The sequence below is a fragment of the Lates calcarifer genome, linkage group LG24, assembly GCF_001640805.2.
Source record: "Lates calcarifer isolate ASB-BC8 linkage group LG24, TLL_Latcal_v3, whole genome shotgun sequence".
Lineage (NCBI taxonomy): Eukaryota > Metazoa > Chordata > Actinopteri > Centropomidae > Lates > Lates calcarifer.
In genome coordinates, this window is record NC_066856.1 from 2,854,337 (window position 1) to 2,878,285 (window position 23,949).

Below are 23,949 nucleotides of genomic sequence, written 5' to 3' on the forward strand. Positions count from 1 at the left end.
GGCTGTGGAATCAAATATGTTTACACTGAAGTAAGTGCTTTATTTACATTACATAAGAGGCATAATATTTTCAAGTCTATAATCATGAACATGCTTGAATGGAGTAAGTTCAAGAGAGTTTTTTTTCACTACCCTTGCGTGTAAGTTTTATTTTGAAGGTAATGACCGGAAAAGCTTTACGCTGTACTGTGTAACTATGCGGTCGTAGAGTTCGGCAGGAGGAGCAGAGCTCTGCAGGTTCTTCGTTTTTCCCGATTTGGATTGACGAAAAGAGGTCCTCACGGCCGCTGCTGGGATATTGTTTCACTTGAGGCTGTCGAGCTGTTCCCACATTTGGTTTTAATATAAACTGTGTCCATTTTCTCCGTGGTTGAGGGGAATGAGTAACAGGGGAAATCTACCGTGACTTTTTCGGAGGAGAAAGTGGCCCCCGGTGCCAACAGGGCAGATAGTTACTGCTGTCTGTCTGTCTGTGTGAGCTGCTGCGCAGAGGGTCATCACAGGGAGCTGGACCACAGCTCCTGAATGTTGCCTCGGAAATAACACCACAGCGCCAAGGTAAACAAACCAATAAAGCTACTCTTATTCTATATTGTTTTTATCCCAACATAGCAAAGATTCACTCTGTTGTCACTGTGATATTTCTTTGTAAAGAAATGTAGTATGTTTGCAACACTTAATATGAAGTCCATGGTGATGTTAGGGTAGCCTCTGTCTCTTGGACTATCATTTTAATGCTCCTGTGTGGATTGATGACTGTCTATGGTACTCAGAAATTAGTTGGTGACTATAGAATAGTTTTCTAAATATATCTTGTCAGTAGCCTACAGTAAGGCTGTAAACTGTGAACTTCCCCACTGTGGGACTAGTAAATGATTATCTAGGATTATTTTATATAGCTCCCAAGTTTAAGAAGGTGTTAGTTTCAAATCAGAATGTTTTTTACAGGGTTGGATGTCTTGTGGCTTATTGCTGCTTATTCATCCATCCATCATCCAACGTGCAACAGGCTGTTGTTTCAACTCTTCTCAGTAATGTGGATTGTCATACGACAGGGTTCAACAAGTGAGCTCACATGATCTGTTTAAATTACCCAGGGATCACTTCACATGAGATGCTGGTAGTCCCAACAGGAGAGAGGTGTTTGAAGGTTTTAAGTGAAAGCGCAAGTCAAGACATTTAACAAGGTGTATTAGAGGGACTAGGACTTAAGTTTGAGGATCAGATGCACAACAAAGACATCAGAATACATTCAGTAGCTTTGTGACAGAACATAAAAAGCCTGCTGCTTGATATTGCCCTTGCTGTGCATGACTGACAGGCTGCACAGGATCCATTGATTGGATGAGTGAAGCAGTGAATCCGCCCCAACCCCCCACCCCCCACCCACTTCCACCAATTTATCTGAAGGAGAGCAGGCATATGAGGGCCTAATAAATACAGCTGAGTGAGCTGACTCCGGAGAGCCCAGGCATCAGGCTTAATCAGGGAAATGGAGGGAGGAAGGGAGACAAGGGAGGAGAGAACAAGGGGATGTCAGAGGGAGATATGAAAGGCAAAGGGGGTGGAGGAAGGACAGTGAGGAGGGGAGGGAGGAGGAGGGCTAATTGAGGAGGAGGGTAAATGTAGGACAGCGGGGTGGGGGTGGGGTTTAAAGATGGTAGCGGAGCCAGTAGCTGCCAGCTGAATGGATGTGACCCCAGGCCCCCAGGGAACAGCTGCTGCTACCGGGGGCCGGGATTCTACCTGATTTACGAGGCCACTTACTGAACACACGGGGCCACACCCAGGCCTTTCTTCTGGACATGTGACGTTTCTGGTGTGTGTGTTTGTTTTATTGTCAGTGAGTGACATACACCTTATGTGTGAACTTGTCCCCTTAAGGTGAAAGTGATGAATGTGCACTCCACATTTCTACGTGTGTGTGTGTGTGTGTTCCTATGGGACGGAAGTGATGCATGTGTATGATTACCCTGTGCGACACATGCTTTGTGCCGAAGGGAGGGATTTCAGGCTCAGAGGCGTAAAGTGGTACAAATAATCGATCTGTTACAGCTATTTACCTCCACTGCGCGCACACACACACACACACACACACACACACCACACACACACACACACACACACACACACACACACCCACTTTCCCTGCAAGTTTGAGAGCGGGTCTACAGCTGATGATCCCAGAGGAGCAGTTATCTATGATTTGTTAGGCAGTGAATCACATCTCTGACCAACCAGCACAAACCTCAGCAGTCTTTCCTACATTCTGAAAGGTTCTCAAACCAACCAAGAGTCTAGTTTGATTATAACAACAAATTTCAGGCTCTCAACAATTTTCTGTGCCACACAATAACTTCCTTTACTGCTTTTGTTCTGTTCCATTCTTCTAAGATATCATTTTTGGCACAGATTTGTCTATTTTTGCAGCTAGATTGTGGGGTGGGTCATACTCTTGGTTTTGGTTTGTGACCTCTAGAGCTGCTTTTAGCCAAAAGTTTTGCCTTTGCTCTTCCCTGTGCAATCACCCTCTCCACATTTAGCCCAAATACATTTCTGAGCTTTTTTTCCCTTTTTTTAAGAGGACCTCCTGCTTCTAAAAACAGCCTCTGAAACACCAGGGAGGAATGGCGTGGTCTAAGCTGACCTCTGCTCGCCAAGGTCCGCTGAGAAAATGAGGCTAAACATGTTGCGTTGATAGTAAATAGTAGCAGACTTTTGCGACCAGTGAGTTCTGTCACAGTGTGTTTATTATTGTGAAAGTGTAAGGGTTTAACTGAAGGCCTGGGAGCTGGAATAGAAATGTTTATGTGCCTTTCATTCACAGCAGGGATATAAACGTTTCTGTTTAAAAATGTGGCTTTATTCACTAACATGAACACGGGTCTGTTTTTCACCAACATTTACAACAGAACTGTATTCAAAGAAGTGGTTGTTATACTGGATCAGAAAATCAGGGCTCTGTATCAAACCTCAAAAATGTTGTTGGTGCTGAGTATCAAATACTGTTTTATTAATGTGTTTTTTTTTTGTTTGTTTTGTCTTTATGAGATAGGAGGCAGTAGGAAGGCAATTTAGCTGATTTCTAAGTATTATAAGTAGTACTTCATTCTTCTTTTAAAATACAAATTCTGATATATTTTATCTAAACCTGCAGGGTCTTTATAAGCAGGGAAAGTTCACAACAAAGTTTCTTAAGTTGGTGTTTGTAAATGTTTTGACAGCAGAATATGTCGTCATACCTTTGATTATTTAATGAGCATCGACCATTCCCCATGTGCCTGCATTCGCTGGCCTATATAACCAGTACAATGCAAACACTGTTCTCACTTTGTGTGAATGTGGTCTGTTAGACGCTGAGGTCTCAAGGGTGTTAAGTGAGGGAGGAGCAGGCTGCAAGTTGAGAGACAGTGAAACACTGTAGTGCTGTAAGCTTCTTTAAAGCCACTCATTAATGTTGGGGAATTCCTGTACTTGCAGATGTGCATATCTGATATAGAATGGTAATAGGAGTTTTATTTAATCTAATTTAGACAATGCAATGATGCCCTCCAGAAACTGTAGAAATTGTAGAGGCTAATACAGTGAAGTTGTCTATGTAAAACCATAACACTGGATATGTAACAGTCCACATATCTTATAATCTAATAGACATTTAATGCTTAAAAATGTTTTTAAAAATCCCTTTCTATATATATGCAAGGGAACCAGTGTTGGGCAGTATCGTGTCACAGTAATGTGCTTATAGTTTGGTCTCTGTGTTCAGTGCACAGGCTGGTCTGGGATGTAGTAAGTACAATTTCATCTTTTGTTTTAAATCCAAAACAGGGGAAGTATGGGTGTGTAGGTTTTGGTGTTAAGGGAAGTAGTTTGTTCCTTCCGCTCATGATTAGACTTCACTCCAATTACTGCTTGAGGAACTTCACAGAAGCAAGTACCAGAAACTGAGGCCAACTAATAAGACAGATCACTAGCTTGGTTTCTAATTAATTCATTTATATTCAACACCAGCTGTCTAGTTCAGGGACATCGAGCTTGAAAACTGTATAACAGGGAAGGTTCTCTAAAGAGCCTGTTGTTTGAATTGAGCAGTACATCAGAGCTCGGAGATAACTGTAGAATATGATGTTCAGTCAGCGGCTGCTAAGAAAGCCTTGAGAATTAAACATGACAGATATTTCTCTGGTGTTGCTCCCAAGAGGAAATCCATGGAGCCATGGAGTGCTCACTGTTGCTCTTCAGAATTTTCAGTCTCTCATGGCAGCGGAAATGGAGGCCCTCTAGTTCAAGTGTCAAGTCTGGGGCCTAATGAAAGACATCTGAAGGTCATTAATGGGCCAGTTTTTGAGCAGAAACAAGCAAAGGTGTCTGCAGCTGGCCTGTTACAGAGTGAAAATCCAATTAAGACCAAACTTTGACATATCTGTCTCTGCAGTGAAAACACAACTGCCTGGGATTTAACAGTTTCCATGTATTGTTTATGACTTTTAACTTCTGTTGGACAGCCTTTTATACTGTAGTTTACTCTGCTGTGTGGCTGGTTTGTCCCACCATGAGGCACATGTTCCATTTTGATTGAAATGTCTTGACAGCTATTGGATTGTGAATTTGTAAATGTTAGCATTCTAAACGTAAACAAAGTAAAGACTATATCTGTAAGTCTGTTAGCAGTGTCATTGTGGGCATATTGGCAAGTTAATGTTAGCATTTAGGTCAAAGCTCTGCCTGAGTACAGCCTCAGAGAGCTGTTGTAGACTCTAAAGGTTTGTCCAGACATTGTTTTTAGCGGATACAGTTTGTTTCCCAGTAGCAGAGGACTCTCTAGCAGACTGACTGTCGGGAGTCTTTATTTTAGTCACACTATTCAGTAATCCTTTCACAGCTGTAAATATTTGTCTGAAGCTTCAGACTGCTGTAATTTATCTAAATTATTCCTCTCACTGTCTCTGCAGCGCAGGTGCTGCTCTGATTTTTGTAGATTGTCCCAGAGAATTAATATCTGTGACAGCCGTTTGCTAATTTCCAGTGAGGTCCTTTGGCTGTGTTGCTAGTATTGTCTGAAGTATTTTCCAAGCTTGTTTGGCTTTTCCCAGAGCTTAGATTACAGTGATGGCCTGGTTTAGGTTTAGAAATCAGACACGCTTGATTCACAGAGACAATATGCTACCGTTTTGGCAGCTCACAACATTTTCAACTCTCTGTAACAAGGAAACGCCCCCCCCCCCCCCCTCTCTTTTCTCTTTGCATTTACTTCCTTTCTCAATTGAATGCCAAATATGTCATCTTTATGGCTTCAAGAGGGAGATGTGGCTGTTTTCCAGGCACCATGATACAGGCATCCTGTGTGATCCAGTTGAGCTTCCTGTGTTTCAGCAAAGGAAGGGCCGACTCAGCAAAGACGGGGCGTCTGGGGAGGCTTACTGTTTAGCAGATCCCAGCTCCACAGGCTGAGCCCTGGGCTCACACTGTCACAGGCACGCAACCCCACAATATCCTCAAAACTAGCCCCTGTTTTAGCCTGGTGGTTGGTGGTGAGAATCGGATGCTTTGTCCTTCTCTAGATCTGTTTTTAGAAGATCACCTAAATAAATGGTAAAACAGATGGTTTCTTAAAAATGTCTGATTTTACAGATGCTTGAACAAAGCTTGTTCCTGTCAGGTTACTGTCTTTTATTTCAAAAATTGACATTATAACAGCACTGGAGCTATTTGATAAAAGAACACATTTTTCTGTCAAGAATAACACATTACAGGGAAATTGAATTATTTCTATTATTGACATGAGGTTGGTTGTATAAAATGTGAACCCTATCCAATCAGATTTGATGTTGCGTCTCTTGTGGTTTAGTCCACCTTTTGGAGTGATTGCAGAGGCCAGGTGGGGAAGACAAGTCAGAAATAACTTGTTAGCACTGCACAGCTATTTTCAACACAGAGATGGAGCTATGAATAATGATATGGACTTGGCCGTCCCCCCCAAAGGTTGTGGTTTTGCCTTAATTGTTTCTATTGGACTGCTGTGGGAGGACAAGATGTGATGAGATGTGAACACTATTCAGTATGAATGTATTTTAGGTGCAGGAAAGAAACTAGAACTGCTTAAGTGTTATTGATTTTCTGACTGGAAAAGTTAAAAAGTCCTTCCAAGGCAATATCCCCCCCAGAAGAGTATCTTTAGCCTCTGTCACAGAAGGGGAATGTTGGCGGGCTTCAAGCCAACATATGTGGCTAAGTGTTTTGTGTGAAAAGCAGAGCAAGACCAGCAGCAAGTTCTCTGTCGAGCCATCACTAAAACTGGAATTTAGGCTGTAGCTTCTGCCCCTATTATTCAGTTCAGCTATTACAGAGTGAATAAGCGTGTCTCACTTTGGATTTGCTGAACCATTTCTGACACTGCTGTACAATACCTGATTAACAAAGACCCCTGACTGTCACTTTATATACTGTATGACCTGAATGCAAAAAACATGCAGACCATATGGGAAGTCTACCAACCAAACCTTGACTAGCAGAAACATATAGCAAACCCAGATATGTCTCATGGGGGCTAATGTTAGCAAACCTTAGACAGATTGCTGTGTAACAGACATTACCGCAAATTACTTTGCTGCCTCTACCTGTGCTTCTGTTTTAACATGTCACAGTGGAAAATTCACTTTGCCATTATCCTGTCATTGCTGCTTTTGGATGTAGTGTTTTCAGCAGTTACACAGAAAAGTAAGGATGGCAGGCTGAATCAGACATGACGTAAAGTTAAAGGCACTGCTTTTGCCTGCTCCACTCCATCTCTCACTGTTCACTCGTTATTTTCACTGGTTTTTCTATGTGACGAAGCTTCCTCTATTGAGGAATAGTTTAACAACTGGAATGCTCATGTAATGTGGAAACTGTGATGACATTTCTAGTCATTTTGGCTTTCATTCCTGTCAAGTGGACTATTTTTTCTTTTTTTTTTCTGTGGAAAGATCACATTGAAAGCCACATTGGATTCTTAGCCCATATCAATGTCCTAAAAGCAAAACACCCAAAGATTAAAGACATTACTATCTTTCTCATTTACATTATTTATCACACAGTGGCTCTTTTAGCAAGGAGGGGATGGTGAGTGGGAACACTTTAAAGATCAGACCCTCTGTCATGGTCTCAGAGGGCAGCCTGATTCATTGCTTTTGTCTCCCATGAGAGGGTCCTCCGGATGGTGGTGGGAGGTGGGGGTGGGGGTGGACAGAGACACAGACGGACACTGTTTGGTATTCTCCTTCTATTCTGTCGGGCGGCTTGTACGTCTCAGAGCCCAGACATGTTCTCTGCTCTGCGCTGTTTGAAGGGTATGTGAAGTCAAGGGGCTGCTGGTTTGGCTCAGCTCACTGTGGAGGGAGTGAACTGAGCAATTGTGTGGGTAGTATGAGAGGGGAGGGAAATGGAGGATGGAAGTATAAATGCCAAAGATATTCCAACACTGGAGTGACTGAATGCATCTTAGGATGTTTTAATGAACTATTAATTAAACTCAAGACCCTCAAAGTCTGTAAAGTCTTAGACACTTTAGCCATGCAGATCCATTTCAATTTCACTTAGTTGGCTTTACCAAATTAACTAATGTTGACATTAAAAAGGCCTTAACAACCACACAAATACTGTACAAAGGGAGGGAGGAGGATTAGGAGAGGCTAAAAGACTAACTCAGCAGAGGCAAGAAAATTCTGTAAGATCCTTTCCTTTGGATTTTAGGCAGCTCCTTTCCCTCTGAGTTCTGCACCGCCCTTTCCGGTTTTTCCCTCTTTTCCATTTCTTCTTCTCTGCCAGAGAAGAACAGCCATTCTGAGTGTGGGAGGCCCAGGCCTCCACAAAGAGCACTGTGACTCTGATCCACCACCAGTTCTCTACTACTGCAGTGTATGCTGTACTGTGTTTCCCTCACTGCCTCCCTGACTGCTGGTCATTATTCATGGCAGTGCTTGGTTGAGTAAGTAGTTCCAAGCACTTGCCTAAGCAGCTCAAATTAAGAGAAGTAAATCAGTCATTAAGGCTTGTGTGGCTCAATTAACACCAGAGGTTTTCACACAGGGGTCCAGGTACCTCTCAGAGGGTCCTTGAGTGGACACCAAGTTATGTAAACTGTGATGTGAATATTTACACTGTATGTGCACCTGCTACAGTTTACTGGACTGTCATGTCTGCTGACTTCAGGTATTTAGCCAGCCTCTGGTAATCTTGTTGTGAACTGGACATTCAACTCACATGTGATAAATAACTTACAGTAAATAAATAACCTTTTTTGGTTTGATGACCTTATCAGATAAATGTTTTAGCTCTAGTTTAATACCAAATTAATAGCAACAAACTGGGGCACGGAGGTTGTTGGAATCAGGGTGTTACAAATATGGCACCCCTGCATGATGGGTGTCATGACTCACATTTCTCCAAAGTGCAGGAAACAGTGTTACAGGTTACTATCCTGGTCAGGCAGCATTCAGTCCCTCAGGAATGCCTGAGAAGCTTGGCCTGTTTTAGTCACGCACCACAGTGTCTGCCATGCATCACCCTCTCCTGCCAACTGATAGAGCTTTAGAAAGCCTATAAAACACTGGGCTGCTATTAGTCACAGATCAGGTGTGTGTGACAAGTGGACAGGCTTCTGAGGAGTGAAATGTGCCCGCATTCTGGTGTCTGACTGAGAGACACAGGAAGAGTGTGAGAGCTAAATAGACTACTTTACTGTAAGAGAATAAGCAGCACGGCTCTGTCTCGCTGTTGACAGTAAACTGTCTGGAATTTAACTTTATCAAAATGTTCAAGCTGTTTGTGAAACTGTACTCACTGGAGTGTGCACTTTTGTTATTTATGGTGGTGTTCCTCTCAAATACAAGATAATGTTTTCTTGGCTTTATCTTGCTTGTTCAAATGGTATGTGGGTATAGCTACTGAACATCATGGCTCCTAGAGGCTTTCACACAGGGGGAGTGCAGTTTGTTGTCAGGGAGTGAAGCGAATTCTGGGCTTCCCAACTCAGCACTGCAAAAGTCAGTGTACTTAAGTGGAGCCAGGAATTTGTGTAGTTACCATTATTTCAGTGGTGTTTTTTTTTTTCTAATCTCACCAGGTTTGAAGCCCTTATGTACTGTGCCATTTCACTTTTTACCAGTACAAAGTCAGGCTGAAGAGGAAAGGTGAGATACAGAACAATTAAGCTATAAATAAAAAAATATATAATCACTTGATTAGTTGGTAATGAAAATAATCATCAGGTTTGAAGGACAGGCAACAGTACAAATGATATCTGATTTAAACCCAAGAGAAGCTGCAGCAGACTGGTGAATTTAGTAAAGATTTTTGTTTGATTGTGTGAATATTGACAAATGTGAATCGTGCACATTTGCGGGAGGCTAGACTAGTTGAAATCATTTGTTTAGAATAAGTGGTGAAAATATATAATGACAAATCAAAGTAATAGAAGTTGTGAGTGTGATACTGCATTCTTGATCTTGGAAATAATAGTTTGATAAATTTGAAAAATTAACTCAAGGTCCACTTTCCAGCTTATTCTAGGGATTTCTACCACATCACAGCTTCATCAGCTCGGTTTTCCATCTTTATTTTTCCTTTTTACTTCTAAAATGGTGCAGATGAAAAATAATGTTATTGTGTCCATGTTAACCAAAACCTTGTTGTATTTACTGACTTCTGAACTCTGAGCTTCAGAGGTGCTCCAGAAGGCAGTCAGACATCTTGGTACTAGCTTTTTTTGGCCTGTTCTCTGTCCTCAGGTCTATATTTTACTGTAGTTTTCTTTTTTTTAGTGAGCATTCCTCTCTGCAGCTGCTAAGCTTCACGATATAAAGACAACATAGCTGTTTTTCTAACTTGACACCTCTCTGGACTTTTACAGACGTAGTTTGCATTTGAATTATTCCTTGGGGCTGTGAAATGGAGCTGAAGTCGAAACCCCAGCAAGAATGAAAAGAAAATATCAGTGTGTGGTTTTGTTAAAAGAGGAATGCAAACCTAAATTCCTTCACTTCAAGCTCTGTGTTCACTTAACTCACTTGCATACATCTACTGCACTTTATCACAAACTCTCACAAGATTTATTCCTGTTTCACCTTGATCAAATACTCTATGCATCCTCCATTTTAGTTCATCAGATAAACATTTGTAACAGTTTCATTTGATTGTCTGTTACCCTCAGAATGGCAGTGGTGATGTTGCAGTGCCAGGTTAGATTAGGAACTTATCTCACATGGAAAAACAAAACACACACACGGCTAAAGGCTAAAGTAGCGGAGATTCAAGCCAACTGATCTAATCCGGGGGGCTGTAGACAGGCCGTCTACCCCTCTGTGTCTATATAAACGGACACTGCCACACACACCCACACACGCACAGGCACTCAGGAATGCATCATTCAACACCATGCACACTGAACGTCAGAACCTCCTTTACCACAGTATAAGGGAACGCGGTCTTTTAATGTAGCCTCTATGAATAGCAGCCACAGCCACAGGTCTAAGAAAGTAAAAACAGATAAAAAGGTTTTGTCACTTTATCTCTGTCTGTCTGCTTCTAATTTGAACCTCATGCTGTAATATCCAGTGTGGCAGACATTAGCTACTGAGGAGATTCTTTTAGAACAGACTCCCATGAGTTTGTGAGGCGGGACATTTGTTTTACATTCCACATGTTGATTAGATTCGGCACATGCTGATCCCTTGCTGGCCAGTGCACCTTTATACAACATCTAATCGTTGATTTGGTGTCTCTCGAGGAGCCTTCCCAGCTGTCGCTCATTAGAACTGTCAATAAGAGGTGGTGAGAGTCTAAAAAGCATATCAGTGCTAAATAAATCTTTTAAGACAGCAGCGGTAATGTAGAATTTATAATGAGAGTGAAGGGTCACTGAAAATCCTTGTGCTTAATTTGCGGTACAGAGTGTAATATGAACTTTGCTTTGTTTTCGTGATTTATTTATGGCTTATAAACTTGTAACCTCAAAACAAGTCTTCCCAAGCATTCTTTAGCCATGCTAGCATCATGGCTCTAGGGATGGCAGTGTTGGACGGTTGGTTGAGCTTTGGTGAACCGACATATCTCAGCAACTATTCTAGGAAATAGATATAAATTTTTCCCTCTTTTGACATTCATTCATGTAACCTACTGACATTTGTGATCCCCTAACTTTTTCCCAGCATGATGCTGAATTTTGGGGGGGTTCAGACTTGGGTTTTAACAGCAGGGTTTTTATTATTTTGTGAAATATCTTGACATCTACTCAGTTGGTTGGCACAACATTTGGTACAGACATTCATAGTTCCCTGAGGTCTCCTGATCTCCTGATTTTTTCTGTAGCACTACCATGAAGGTGACTAAGTAGGTTAGTCTACCACTTTGGCCCAGACTGAAATTATTTCTGCAACTGTAGGATGGATATCCATGAAATTGGATACAAAGAGTCATGTTCCCTTTAGGATGAATTGCTGTAACTTTGGTGACCCCCACTTTACTTCTAGCGCCATCATCAGGTCAAAATTCCACATTTAACTATGGCAGTTGATCATAGTCAACATTATACATGCTAAACATAAGCATGTTAGCATCATCAGTGTGAGCATATTAGCATGCTTTAGATCAAAACACTAATTACAGTCTCACAGAGCAGCTAGCAGGACTGTACATGGTTCACAAATCAACCGTTAAGTGCAGAGAAAGGCCCTTCAGTCCCCTTATCATTAGTAAGTCATGAGCTTTGCATTAGGAGTAGGACAAGATACATCAATATGGCTGACCAAAGAGCCTGCACACAGACAAGGGATCAATATACACAACAGGAGAGGGGTTGACTCCGGGGAGTCAGTGCTATTTACAGTAAAAGGGTTTGTGGGGAAAAAGGAGCCCGCAGTCCAAGCGAGGGGCAAGTTGATGTGACTGTGTGTGTGTCTGCTTGTGTGCATACATATTTGTGTGTAAAAGTGGTCCAAATTGAATTAGCTGACTGAGAATAGCCAAGCCCCTGCCACTGGATTATTTATTACCTCCAATTATAACGGAGCCATTTACAGATAGAATCTTTCATCTCTCTGAGGCTCTCTCTCTCACTCCTCTAGACCCAGGAAATTATGAATGAAAGTATTCAGGCCATCAAGCACACAAGCCACAAAGAGACACAGACACATAGTCACAAATGGTATATTACATTTAAAAGCAACAGTAGCTTTTTTGTGTTCAGACCACAGCAAGTTAAAATGATCTTTTCTTGTGTGTGTGTTTTCAGATGAACCTGAAGCTGCTCTTCATATCCACATTTTTAGGAGTGTTTTGTTACAGTAATGCTCAGAAAGGTAAGAATTCTCTCTCAGATAACATTGCCATACAAATTGCTGTAACATCATTATTCTGTCACATGATGTCATTGAGCTGATGTCAGCTTGCATAGTAGACATACAGTTTATGATGATGACTCCCTCCTTGGAGAGAGAGGCTGGCTACTTTAGCTTGATGATGTCCCTGACCAGAGCCAGCGGAGCTCCACCTCAGCATCACGGAGCATAGACGATAATGGAAAAGACAGAATATTCCGTCTCTGTCTCCAATTACCATCGAACCACGCAGTGTTCCACATGAACTGACGTGTAAACACGGGGGGCTTAACAGGCTGCTTACTTTGCAAGGACTGTGCTGTACCACTGCTCACTCTGACTCTGCCTCCTCCTCTCTCTTTGTTTTCCATCCAGAGGGGAATGAGTGCATCAATGCCAATGCCAAATACTGCGGGGAGTGCATCCAGGCTGGAGCCAAATGTGGCTGGTGTAAAGATCCAGTACGTGAATTGAAACTGTCAGCGATATTCACTGCTGAGAAATGCAGTTTGATGATGCCATTAGGCATATAGCGTTAGTAAGCATGTAGTTTTGAATGGTGCTTAATGTACCTGCAGAATTATTGATTGATTGTCTATCATTAATTGTTGATTAATTGTTTAGTCAATGAAGTATCTTGGTTAATTGTTTCAGAACTTGTCCAGACATGTCAGGTTCAGCCTGTCTTGCCCAAACTTCAAGGGTTACACCAGCAATTTAGCATTTTTCTTTCTTGTTTTAAACAGGGCAGCAGAAGCCAAAATGTCCTTACTTTTTGTCCCTAGAATAGTTAGAAATTAAAGCTCCTACAGAGCCACAAAAGATACAGTACACAACAGCTTTCACAGACTGACAATTACTCCTTAATAAATAAACAAATAAGATTTTCACTTATAAAATTGATGGATTTACCCATTCATTCTCCCTGTGCTGCTACTCTTAGAACTTCCTGAAACAGGGGGAGACTGTGTCGACCCGCTGTGATGAGCTGCAGTCTCTGATAAAAAGGGGCTGTGCTGAGGCAGAGATTGAAAACCCACACGGAACACACAAGATCATCAAGGACAAACCAGTGACTAACCGCAGTAAGGGGGCAGAGAAACTGAAGCCAGAGGACATCACTCAGATCCAGCCCCAGAAACTCAGCCTAACCCTCCGATCTGGTGAGAACCCATTTTTCTGAAGCCATTCTTAGCTTCATATGGATATTTACCTCTATCACACGTTTTTAAAATTATGGTAACTTCATGTAGGTGAGCCACAGTCTTTTAACTTGAAGTTCAAACGAGCTGAAGATTATCCCATCGACCTGTACTACTTGATGGACCTGTCCTACTCCATGAAGGATGATCTGGAGAATGTCAAGAACCTGGGTACCAGTCTGAGGGTGGAGATGTCAAAGATCACCTCTGACTTCAGGATAGGTACATTTTTTTGTTATGACGTGTGATTGCATTCGATCATTTGTTTCCTTTTGGGGTGAAGACATGAAAATGTTTAACTGTCACTTTTTATTTCATTCATACATCCTCATAATACAAGCAAAAAAGATCTTTAACTACAAGTCACAGTTTATGGACCAGCAACATTATACAGTACATTACAAGCAAAAACTAAATACTAGAAGCTGATTCTGAATACTTATTTTCCAAAATGTCAACAAATATAGGCTAGAAAGAACACTCAAGTTGTAGCCCACAGCTATAGTAACTAACTGTCTCCATAGCAACATTATTCTTCCTGTTACATCCCTCAAAGCCCCCAGATTTTGGGAACTGCTCCTCCAAAACTTAGAACCTGTTATCCCCCAAATAGAGGTAAGACTAAGAATGGTAAAAGGAGTGACAAAATTCATTTATGTTAATTTTTTCATGTTGCATTATTAATGTTTTCTGTCTCAGAATGTCTTATCAACATGTTTGATATGCAGTTAATTTTAATATGTGGCCAGGGGGAGCATTGGGCGGGGCGGTGTGGAGGAGGACACAGTTGTGTCACTCCTGTCTGAGGGGACACTGTCTCAGACTTTGAAAACTCCTCAAGTTGTTTGACTGACTTGTATTTTCAGGTGTCGTGTTGTGGCTATTTAGTGCCACCCAGGCTTGAATAACCTTGGTTTGACCTGCACAAACAAACCAAAGAAGTAAACACTTGAGAGTTCATTGACCTCCTCTGAATCCATCCAGTGTCAGCTTTCCCTTACCCTAGAACACACAGTCCCAAACAAAGCATCTTGTTAAGCTTCTTCCCAATACTTTACTTATTGACTTTGTGCTCAAATTATTTAGAACAAAATTCTAAGTCCATATGTGCTTCAAAGGTTTTGGTTCCTTTGTGGAGAAGACAGTCATGCCATACATCAGCACCACCCCGGCCAAACTGCTGAACCCATGCACAGGCGATCAGAACTGCACCAGCCCCTTCAGCTACAAGAACGTCCTGAAGCTGACCGAGGATGGCAAAAAGTTCAACACACTGGTGGGTCAGCAGCACATCTCTGGAAACCTGGACTCTCCTGAGGGGGGCTTTGACGCCATCATGCAAGTGGCTGTGTGTGGGGTAAGCAAAGGGGAAAAAAGCTGTTGCATTCAGTGATCCTATGGGAAATAACTCTCAGGCTAACAGTTTAAGGAAATGTTTCCACAACTGTGGTCCATTAAATGTGTTTATGTGGTGATGTGTGAAAAGGTATTTTATGAGTCCTTGGTGTTTACAAGCAGGATTTTGGATGCAATGATAATCAAATGTTCATGTGTCACCTTCTAGGTTTTTAGAGAGCTGATGTAAATCTGGCAGGAAACTAAATTTTTTCCTACTAATAATTTGATCATTTCTCTCTTATTTATCAGGAGCAGATTGGTTGGAGGAATGTGACTCGTCTGCTGGTCTTCTCCACTGATGCTGGCTTCCACTTTGCTGGAGATGGCAAACTGGGTGGAATTGTGCTGCCTAATGATGGAAAATGTCACTTGGAGAACAATGTTTACACAATGAGCCACTATTATGTAAGTAATTTAGTGCTGTTGTGACTGATTTTGGGTTGAAGGGTTCTGTCTAGAATAGAAGTTTCTCCCGTAGTCATACCCTGCAGCCTGTGTTGACTGTGTGTTTTGTTGCAAATGTGAATTTCTCCTCCATCTTCTTTTTAAGGACTATCCCTCCATTGCTCACCTGGTTCAGAAGCTGAGTGACAACAACATTCAAACTATCTTTGCAGTCACAGAAGAGTTCCAGCCTGTCTACCAAGTTAGTTCCATTTCAGTTGTCATTCTGACTTTCTTTTTAGTTCATTCTTTTTTAACATAGTCCTCCTCATTCCTTCTTTGAGCATGTGTGTGTTTGTAAGGTTCCTAGTGTGTAAAAATATCCACCTGGGTGGATACATCTGCCGTGCTAATGGTAGCATCTCCTTGAAGCTCTGATTATTTCCTTCTGCCAGACTGTAATTTTTCTGGCCAGGACCACCCAGTTCCATCTGAGTCTGATCTGTTCTTTCATTATGTCTGCACACAGTATGAATTGGAGCTATATTAGCTCATAAGGTTAGATGAAAATTGGTGTTGATTGATCTGGAATTAAATGATTAATCCAGCATATTTTGGGGCTCTAATGTGATGCATTTGTTTGTTGCAGCTGGAACAACAGTCTCTAAAGTTCATAGAAAAGTATTCTTGACCCTGTGTTGTTGCTAATAGAGATTCTACAGATCACAGAGCTTTGATAAAGCTTTGATGTAAATGTCTCCTCTTTCCTCAGGAACTGAAAAATCTGATACCAAAGTCTGCAGTGGGCACTCTGTCTGCCAACTCAAGCAATGTAATCAACCTTATTATAGACGCTTACAATGTAAGTACACTGTCGAGACAGTTCTCCTTTAAAAGACTTTGGTTAAGTTATGACGTGCTCACATGAACTGCATTAAAGCAATCAGTATTCTGACTGAGTTGGAGCAGTCAAAGGTTTTTCCAAACACGTATTCTCATTTAATACTCAGCTAAGCCTTTGTGTATTGCAGGCTGTCAAAACAAAGCTACTAGATGGCATTCCAGTGCAAGATATAACAACACTCATGCTGTTATCTTTTGGTTTTGTCAGTCTCTCTCATCTGAGGTTATTCTGGAGAACAGCAAGCTTCCTGAGGGAGTGACCATAGCTTACACATCCCACTGTAAGAACGGAGTGGTCAGTGAGGGCGAAAATGGACGAAAGTGCTCCAATATCTCCATTGGAGATGAGGTGAGGATTGGAAAATTTTTTGTTGTTTGCTTTTTTGTTGTATGTCATTTGATTAATAACTAATGATTAGCCTGTCAGTTGTTAACGTTTACAGTACAATAGTACAATCAAAAAAATCACAAATGATGTCATCAGCACTGGTAAAATGGCGATCACTGACCACCTCCCTCATCTCAGGGAAGAGGTGACTGTGCCAACACAGGCGAATGGGGCACGTGTTGGACGAGTTCTTACTTAACTACTCGTTAATACTTTCTGCATAATCACGTTAAAGAGTTGCATGTGCATGTAAGAGAGAGCTTTTTAACTCCTACCTCAGGACGTAGGCTCTGAAATTCACATCAAACTGACTGCAAAGCATTGCTTTGCTCATAGACAAACTTTTACACTAGTCATTAAACAAGCCACAGTCGTGCAGTAACAGGGTAATCTGTTGCGCTATAAGCCACTGAGAAAACCATCCACCCTGTTACTCAGATCCAGAGTTCTAATCAGATTGCTATATGCAATTATGCACTCTGTGTTGGAAGGGATGTTAACTTCCTGGGAGGCTGAAGATTTCCTGCAAATTGTGTTGTTTACTTCACAAAAAACAACTTCCCAAGTTGAGGTTTAGGATCTCAGTCATTTTTCTTTCAGTCAGTTGACCTCAAGAACTCCTTCCACAGATATTCTACAAACTCATTATTTCATTCTCTTTGTCAATTTCTTTCCTTAATTGCTACGTTTACAGGTCATGTTTAGCATCAGTGTGACATCTAAGGGCTGTCCAAAACAAGGCAAGCCTGAGACCATTAAGATAAAGCCCCTGGGATTCACAGAGGAAGTGGAGATTACCCTCAACTTCATCTGTGAATGTGAATGTCACAAGGAGGGTGTCAAGAACAGTCCAAAGTGCCACTTTGGCAATGGAACCTATGAGTGTGGAGCCTGCAAGTAAGTCTGTGAACACAGTCTTTATCACAGTATATGTCTTACACAGAAAACATCCAAAACCTTCAAGTCTCATATTCAGTTTTTAGATTTCTGTTTTAGTGTTAGGAAATGCTTCAGAATCACAACCTCTCCCTTTGTCTCAGGTGTAATGAAGGACGTGTGGGCAGAAAGTGTGAATGCAGCAGCAACGACGTGGCTACAGAGGACATGGACCGGACCTGCCGTAAAGACAACGGTACTGACATCTGCAGCAATAATGGAGACTGTGTGTGTGGCACATGTGAGTGCAAGAAGAGAGACAACCCAGAGGAGAGGTACAGCGGCCCGTACTGCGAGTGTGACAACTTCAACTGTGACCGCTCTGGAAACAAACTGTGTGGAGGTGAGTATGTCAGTGCTACAGAGAAGATCTCAGCATGTAGGCTTTATTTAGCACATTACATGCTGTAATGCCGCTAGGATGACGTATAGAGAGAGCAAAAGCCCATTAAAGCTTTCTTTTTTCCCATAGGGCATGGACGCTGTGAGTGCAGAGTGTGTATCTGTGACCCCATGTGGACCGGAAGCGCTTGTGACTGTTCCCTGGACAACAGCACATGTATGGCTACCAACAAGCAGATCTGTAATGGTAGAGGAACATGTGAATGTGGGATCTGTAAGTGCACTAACCCCAAATTCCAGGGTCCCACTTGTGAGACCTGCCCTACCTGTCCAGGAGTCTGTGTTGAGCACAAGTAAGTCAGAAATGATTACATGTCAATGTACAGATACTTTTAGTTTGGCATATGTTGCATATTTTTGATGTAAACAGAATTTTCAAATTTAAAGGTATATTAAAATCTGTCTTTACTTTAATTGCTATATGTATGTTGAGCAAGTTATGGGTTGCTGTAATTATTCCTTCTCTCCATGCTGGTCAGGAAATGATACCTTTATTGTGCAAGTAAAATTGAGGAGAAAAGCCAATCAAGTGCTGTCTTCCAAAGTTAGTCTTTCATACACACATCTCGCTCTTTGTGTTTCCCTGGACGGTGACTTCTTCCTTCCTGAGTCACAGCAGAGGGATATTTCTCAGTAGTCATTTGAGGTTTGTTGCTGGGATGCAATACTAGTAATAAACCTACACATGACTGCCAGGTCACAGACATCCTCTCAGTTTGGCTAATTCGGACTGCTGGAGCCTCATATTAGCTTTAGTTGGACTTTCAAATGTATTTTTACATGGAAAAGGACTTAACAACTTTTCCATGCACAATTTAAAAGTATCTACCCATATAGATAGTTTTCTCTTTATTAGCCCAGGTTTTATGATATCAGTCTTTGAGATTTCTGCCTCTGAGTCTGAACACAGTCATGATGCACATATTTTTAGAATCACGGTCACTTACGCTTTCCAAGGATATCATGATCTCTGATGTCCAAAGCAAATAAATGTCTAAAAATTATATTGAATATAAAAAATAGATGCTTCTCATAACTCCAGAACTTGCCTTAGACTCATCATCTTTTTAAGTTTTCAGTATTAAAGTACACCACTGATGGTACTGATATACCAAAGGTGTAGAACAGTTGTAGCCTACAGCTAACTAATTGGAGCCACAACAACATGGGGGTTGTCTGTTTTGTCTGCAGGAGAGCCCACAGTGTCAGACTTTGAAAGCACTTGGTTTTAAGTAACAGGGACAGTTGTTAAGAGAAGTTTCTGTTGAATTTTTTTGGCTCAGTACGTACAGAATGGAATTCAGTTCACCTCAGTTGTTGTGGGATGAAGGCTGAGCTTGTAGAGACGTATCTGAAAACCTGGGTAAATAAAACTAAAAATGGGAGTGTATGTTTTTATGTAATTTGTGTGACCCTAATAGCAGAAAAAATGTGTGTGTGTGTGTGTGTGTGTGTTAATTACTAACAACAATGCTGCGTTCCCTCCAGAGAGTGTGTCCAGTGCCGGGCATTTGGCACAGGTGAGAAGAAGGACACATGTGAGCAAGACTGCAGCTACTTCCACCTGATTAAAGTGAAGGACAGAGACAAGCTGCCCCAGCCCAACGACGCCTCTTACCCTTTGATGCACTGCAAGGAGAGGGACACCAACGACTGTTGGTTCTACTACACCTACGCTGTCAACAACAACACAGAGAAGGAGGTCCATGTGGTCGAGACACAGGGTAAGCAGAAAGCTGGGTTAACGTGAACCAGGGTGTGGAAGGGTTCTGTTACAGAGAAAGCTAATTACAGGGGTTGTGGTTGTTGGGCTGCAGAAATAGGTCATTTGTTTATTCATGTACACCCGAATGATGGTATGTTTTTTTCCACGATATTGTTATTTTTGCACTGTTATTTTAAGCTGCTTTAACACTCTGCTGCACCCTGCTGTGTTTCAGACTGCCCTGCTGGTCCTGACATCATCCCAATCGTAGCGGGTGTGGTCGCCGGCATTGTCCTGATTGGCTTAGCCCTGCTCCTCATCTGGAAGCTGCTGATGATCATTCATGACAGAAGAGAGTTTGCCAAGTTTGAGAAGGAGAAGATGAATGCCAAATGGGATACGGTGAGTGCCTGGAACTGAAATTAGCTCTGTGAAAGATGAGCCTGATAAATATTTTTGATTTTTGGCTGAGGTTGGGTTGAGAAATTTAAATGTGGAAAACAGGTGTTGTTTGGCTAAGCCAGACACTGTCAGAGAATTAACTTGTGAAGATCATTTGTTGTTCTTAGCAGCAGATGAGATTCACAGACTTGTTGATATCATTACAAAGTGTCTCACTTGCATTCTCTGTAGTCCCACAGCTGCAGAAGCAGAATGAGTCTGTTGCTTTTGAATGCCACTCAAAATAAAAGAGGAGAATGTCTCTGACTGTGGACTTTTTTGGGAATGTTATGCACTCTGAGCATAGCTGGATTTTTTCTGAGGAGTGGCCACAGCTCCTCCCCTCCATGCTTCCTCCCCTCTGTAGCATCATCAGCCAACATCAATATGACAGACAGATGGAACAGCATATTTTATGTCCAGTAATATGCCTCCACCTAGTGGCGTGATTGTGTCATACCCAGTGTATGTAACGGGTAATGCAGATGTTCCTGATCAGTGCTGAACCCGCTCTGTACATTGTAGTCTTTCTTATTACCATGGGCAGGGCAGCCTATAGCTCCAGATCCCTTTAATTTTGAGAAATGAGAGACCGACCAAGGTTTACTGACAAGATAACAAGGCAAAGAAACCATGAGGAATTTCAAAGACCCTGCATGAGCTCCCCCCGATCCTCTCTAACAGATGCAACCTGACCATTTTCATCTGTAGCCTCAATGGAGAATTTAAAAAATGGAAAAGATAAGTATCTGCATATCCACAATTCTTCATGGGGTAGAACAGAGAATACATAATAAAGTTTAGTTATCTGTGGATTGGTGTGTAAGGTCGGATCTCTTTTAACAGGAAGATTTGAGAAAGGTTTATACAGCCTCTCAGCATGAGATGAGATTTCATGTTTAGTAATAAGAAAATGATACAAATCCACTGTTCGACAGCTTGATCCACAGCATGTTGAACAAATAAACAGCCCATGTCATACCACCTGTGTAAGCTTCCTAAGGTAGTTTATGGAAGTGAAGCACATGAGAAACAGATGAGGATAAGTAGATTAAAATATTGTATTGGGAGACTGTTCTGGGCTCGCTTCTTTGACTATTTTCACCCTCATTTCTTTGCTTGTTTCTCACATTGTCTTTCCTCCTCTATTCCCACTTTATTTGTGCTTTTTTCTCTTTTATACTTCCTTTTTTATTCTTTTTTCTGTGCTCTTGTTCTTTTTCCCTGTTGAAGTCTATTCTGTCCTCATTCTTTACCTGTAGCAAGAAAACCCCATATACAAGAGTCCTATCAATCAGTTCCAGAACCCAAACTATGGACGTAAAGCTGCTGCCCTTTAAGTTTGTATTTCTTTTCCTTTCCACTTTATTTTCCTGCATGGGTTGCTTCTGTATGCACTTCTTTGCTTTCACTCAATTTCGTTTTTTACATTTTCTTTATTATACATGTCTTTAAAAACAACAACTTCAAGTTGAATAATAAGAAGAGTAATGTTACCTTTATAGTTTGAAAAACCTGCATGAGTGTGCACAAAACCTGTTCAGTGTTTGAGGAAATAAAACTTCCTCAGACTACAAATATAAAAACGTTTTTACAAAAACATTTTAATTTTTATTTTTAATAATAATTTGAACCTTCTAATATATGGGGGTTTTTTTATCACAAAGGCATGGCTGTGTGCTGAGTGTGAGCTAAACAAATGACAGCAAATTATTACAACACATAAAGTGTTCTACTCTTGCGTTAAATGGTAACTCACTTTCCCTGTGTGATTTGGTGTTTTACAGAAAAATGTGTCATGTAACTAATAAAGCCATACTGTCTGTTTGAATTATATTAACATGAATGTAACTGATCCCTTTTAATGTTTCCCTTCCAGGGTGAAAATCCCATCTACAAAAGCGCTGTCACGACTGTGGTCAATCCCAAATATGAGGGAAAATGATGACATCATAGTTTTCAATGAACTCTGCAATCAAGTATTTGGCATCTGCAATATTTAGTTTGTTTGAGTTCTGAGAGGAACTTGTGATGGAACTTATGTCATTTCTTTTTGTCGCTTTATCATTATAATGTACCATTCAGCCACTGCATCTGTATTTTTACTAACACTTATGATTTATTTGCATTTGTTTGTATTTTAGATGTACAGTATACAATATATGTATATACTTTTAAGTTGCATATCTGCAGAGGTTGATGAAATGATGGTGATTTTTTCCTGCCACAGGACTGGTATGGGCAGACGATTTCGCTTTTTTTTTTGTTGTTGTTTGTTATTTTTTTGTTTGTTGTTTTTTCCACATTGTGGACAGTATGGATATACAGTATATGTACAACAATTCCTCAGCTTCTGTCTCTGTCTCAGACATTTAGTCTCTGTATGTCTGTCTCCTCATCTGTCTCTGTGCACTGACTTCTTGTGTGTTTCTGTGTGTTCCAGACAGGACCTGAGATTAATATGTAAATTGTCAGCCATAGCAGCACATTATGTCAATGTGTGTATATATAGAAAGAACTGCAACGGGAAGTATTGAATAATATTTAGTATTCAGCTTACATCTGACAGTTATGTTGAATCACTATGGATTCTGCAGTAGTGAATTGTTGTAAATGTAGTTTTAAACTGCAGCTTAGAAACATCCAGTGTTTAAAATTATATTGCACTCTTACTGAGTACTGTTGTCAGTCATGAAGGACTAAACACACAAGATGAATATTGGTATCAACTATCATTATGTGTATCGTTGATATACTATCACAAAGGGATTGTATACCACTTGTTAAAATAATTAAATTATGGCGATGTTGAACAATCAAAGGATTTGTATAGTTATGATACAAGTTGCTATTAAATAATGAAGTATTGTTGTGTTTGCTAACTGCAGTAACTTTCTTACTCACTCTCAGGTCCTTTCCTGTGTTCTTGTCAAGTACACCAAAAATCTGTTTTCTGTCAGCTTGTTCAGTCAACTGGTAAACTTGTTTATGTGAGTCAACTGTATTAGTTACATTTTTTAGACTGTAGGAATGAATCAAAACTATTTGTTCAGATGTCACATGAATCACCTCTGAAATGCTTTCACACCCAAATACACAAGCCTTTACAGTATTGTTTTCAAAGTGCCTTTTATTTCAATACCATGTTCTCTCTCTGTGCTGTTTATGAATTATTTATTAAATAAACTACAAAAACTGTATGTGTCTTTCTGTATGGCTATGGCTAACACGATTGTGTTATAGATAGATAGATAGTCATTTTTTGTGAATTTTCAGGTGTGATCTCCAATTTTTCAACATAAGTGTTAGATAGAGTAAGGCCATGTTACATCAGAGGACAGGAGACATGTTTTGAAGATAATTTATACTGAGCCTGGAGAGCAGTTAGAGAAAATTGCCAATGAGTACACACACAATTCAAGTTAATTAGCTACAGTATAAAGCTATGTTCACAGTACAGTGCTTATTTTTACTTGAATGTGGAGCATAACATCCATTAGATATCTTGTCATGGTTTTGCCCATGAATGCTCCCAAGTGTTTTTCCTACTCAAAAGGCTCATTCAGGAGGACTGAGTTCTGTAGTGACAAGACAAAATCCTGTGTGATCAACCCAGTGAGAGGAATGTCTGGTAACACTTTGGACATGCATCAGTCCATTATACTTGACTTCTACAAAACAAACTAATATTGTATTGGGAGAGACAAGCACTGGGCCTTTTTTAAAAAAAAAAAAACAAAACAAAAAAAACCCTATCATATATAACGGATATAACGGATGACCTTAACATAAAAAAAACCTTATGCACAGAAAATATGTAACAGTTTATGACAGTAT

General features: G+C 40.8%; 1 protein-coding gene across 2 annotated transcripts; it reads left to right on the plus strand.

The window, feature by feature from the left end:
- The first annotated feature begins 204 nt into the window (after nt 1-204).
- itgb1a (integrin, beta 1a) lies at nt 205-23,312 on the plus strand. Of its 2 annotated transcripts, none has more exons than XM_018698238.1 (16): nt 205-558; nt 12,269-12,335; nt 12,729-12,814; nt 13,297-13,516; nt 13,607-13,777; nt 14,674-14,912; nt 15,203-15,358; nt 15,504-15,599; nt 16,110-16,199; nt 16,449-16,589; nt 17,323-17,525; nt 17,669-17,907; nt 18,037-18,259; nt 19,455-19,690; nt 19,907-20,073; nt 21,375-21,467. In XM_018698238.1, exons 2-16 carry the CDS (start codon nt 12,269-12,271, stop codon nt 21,450-21,452), a joined length of 2,412 nt encoding a protein of 803 aa, XP_018553754.1. In that variant the 5' UTR covers nt 205-558; the 3' UTR covers nt 21,453-21,467. The 2 variants fall into 2 exon arrangements, with proteins under 2 accessions (XP_018553754.1, XP_018553757.1); XM_018698241.2 differs by lacking the exon at nt 21,375-21,467 and adding an exon at nt 21,992-23,312 and having other exon boundaries at nt 206-558.
- The last annotated feature ends 637 nt before the right edge of the window (nt 23,313-23,949 follow it).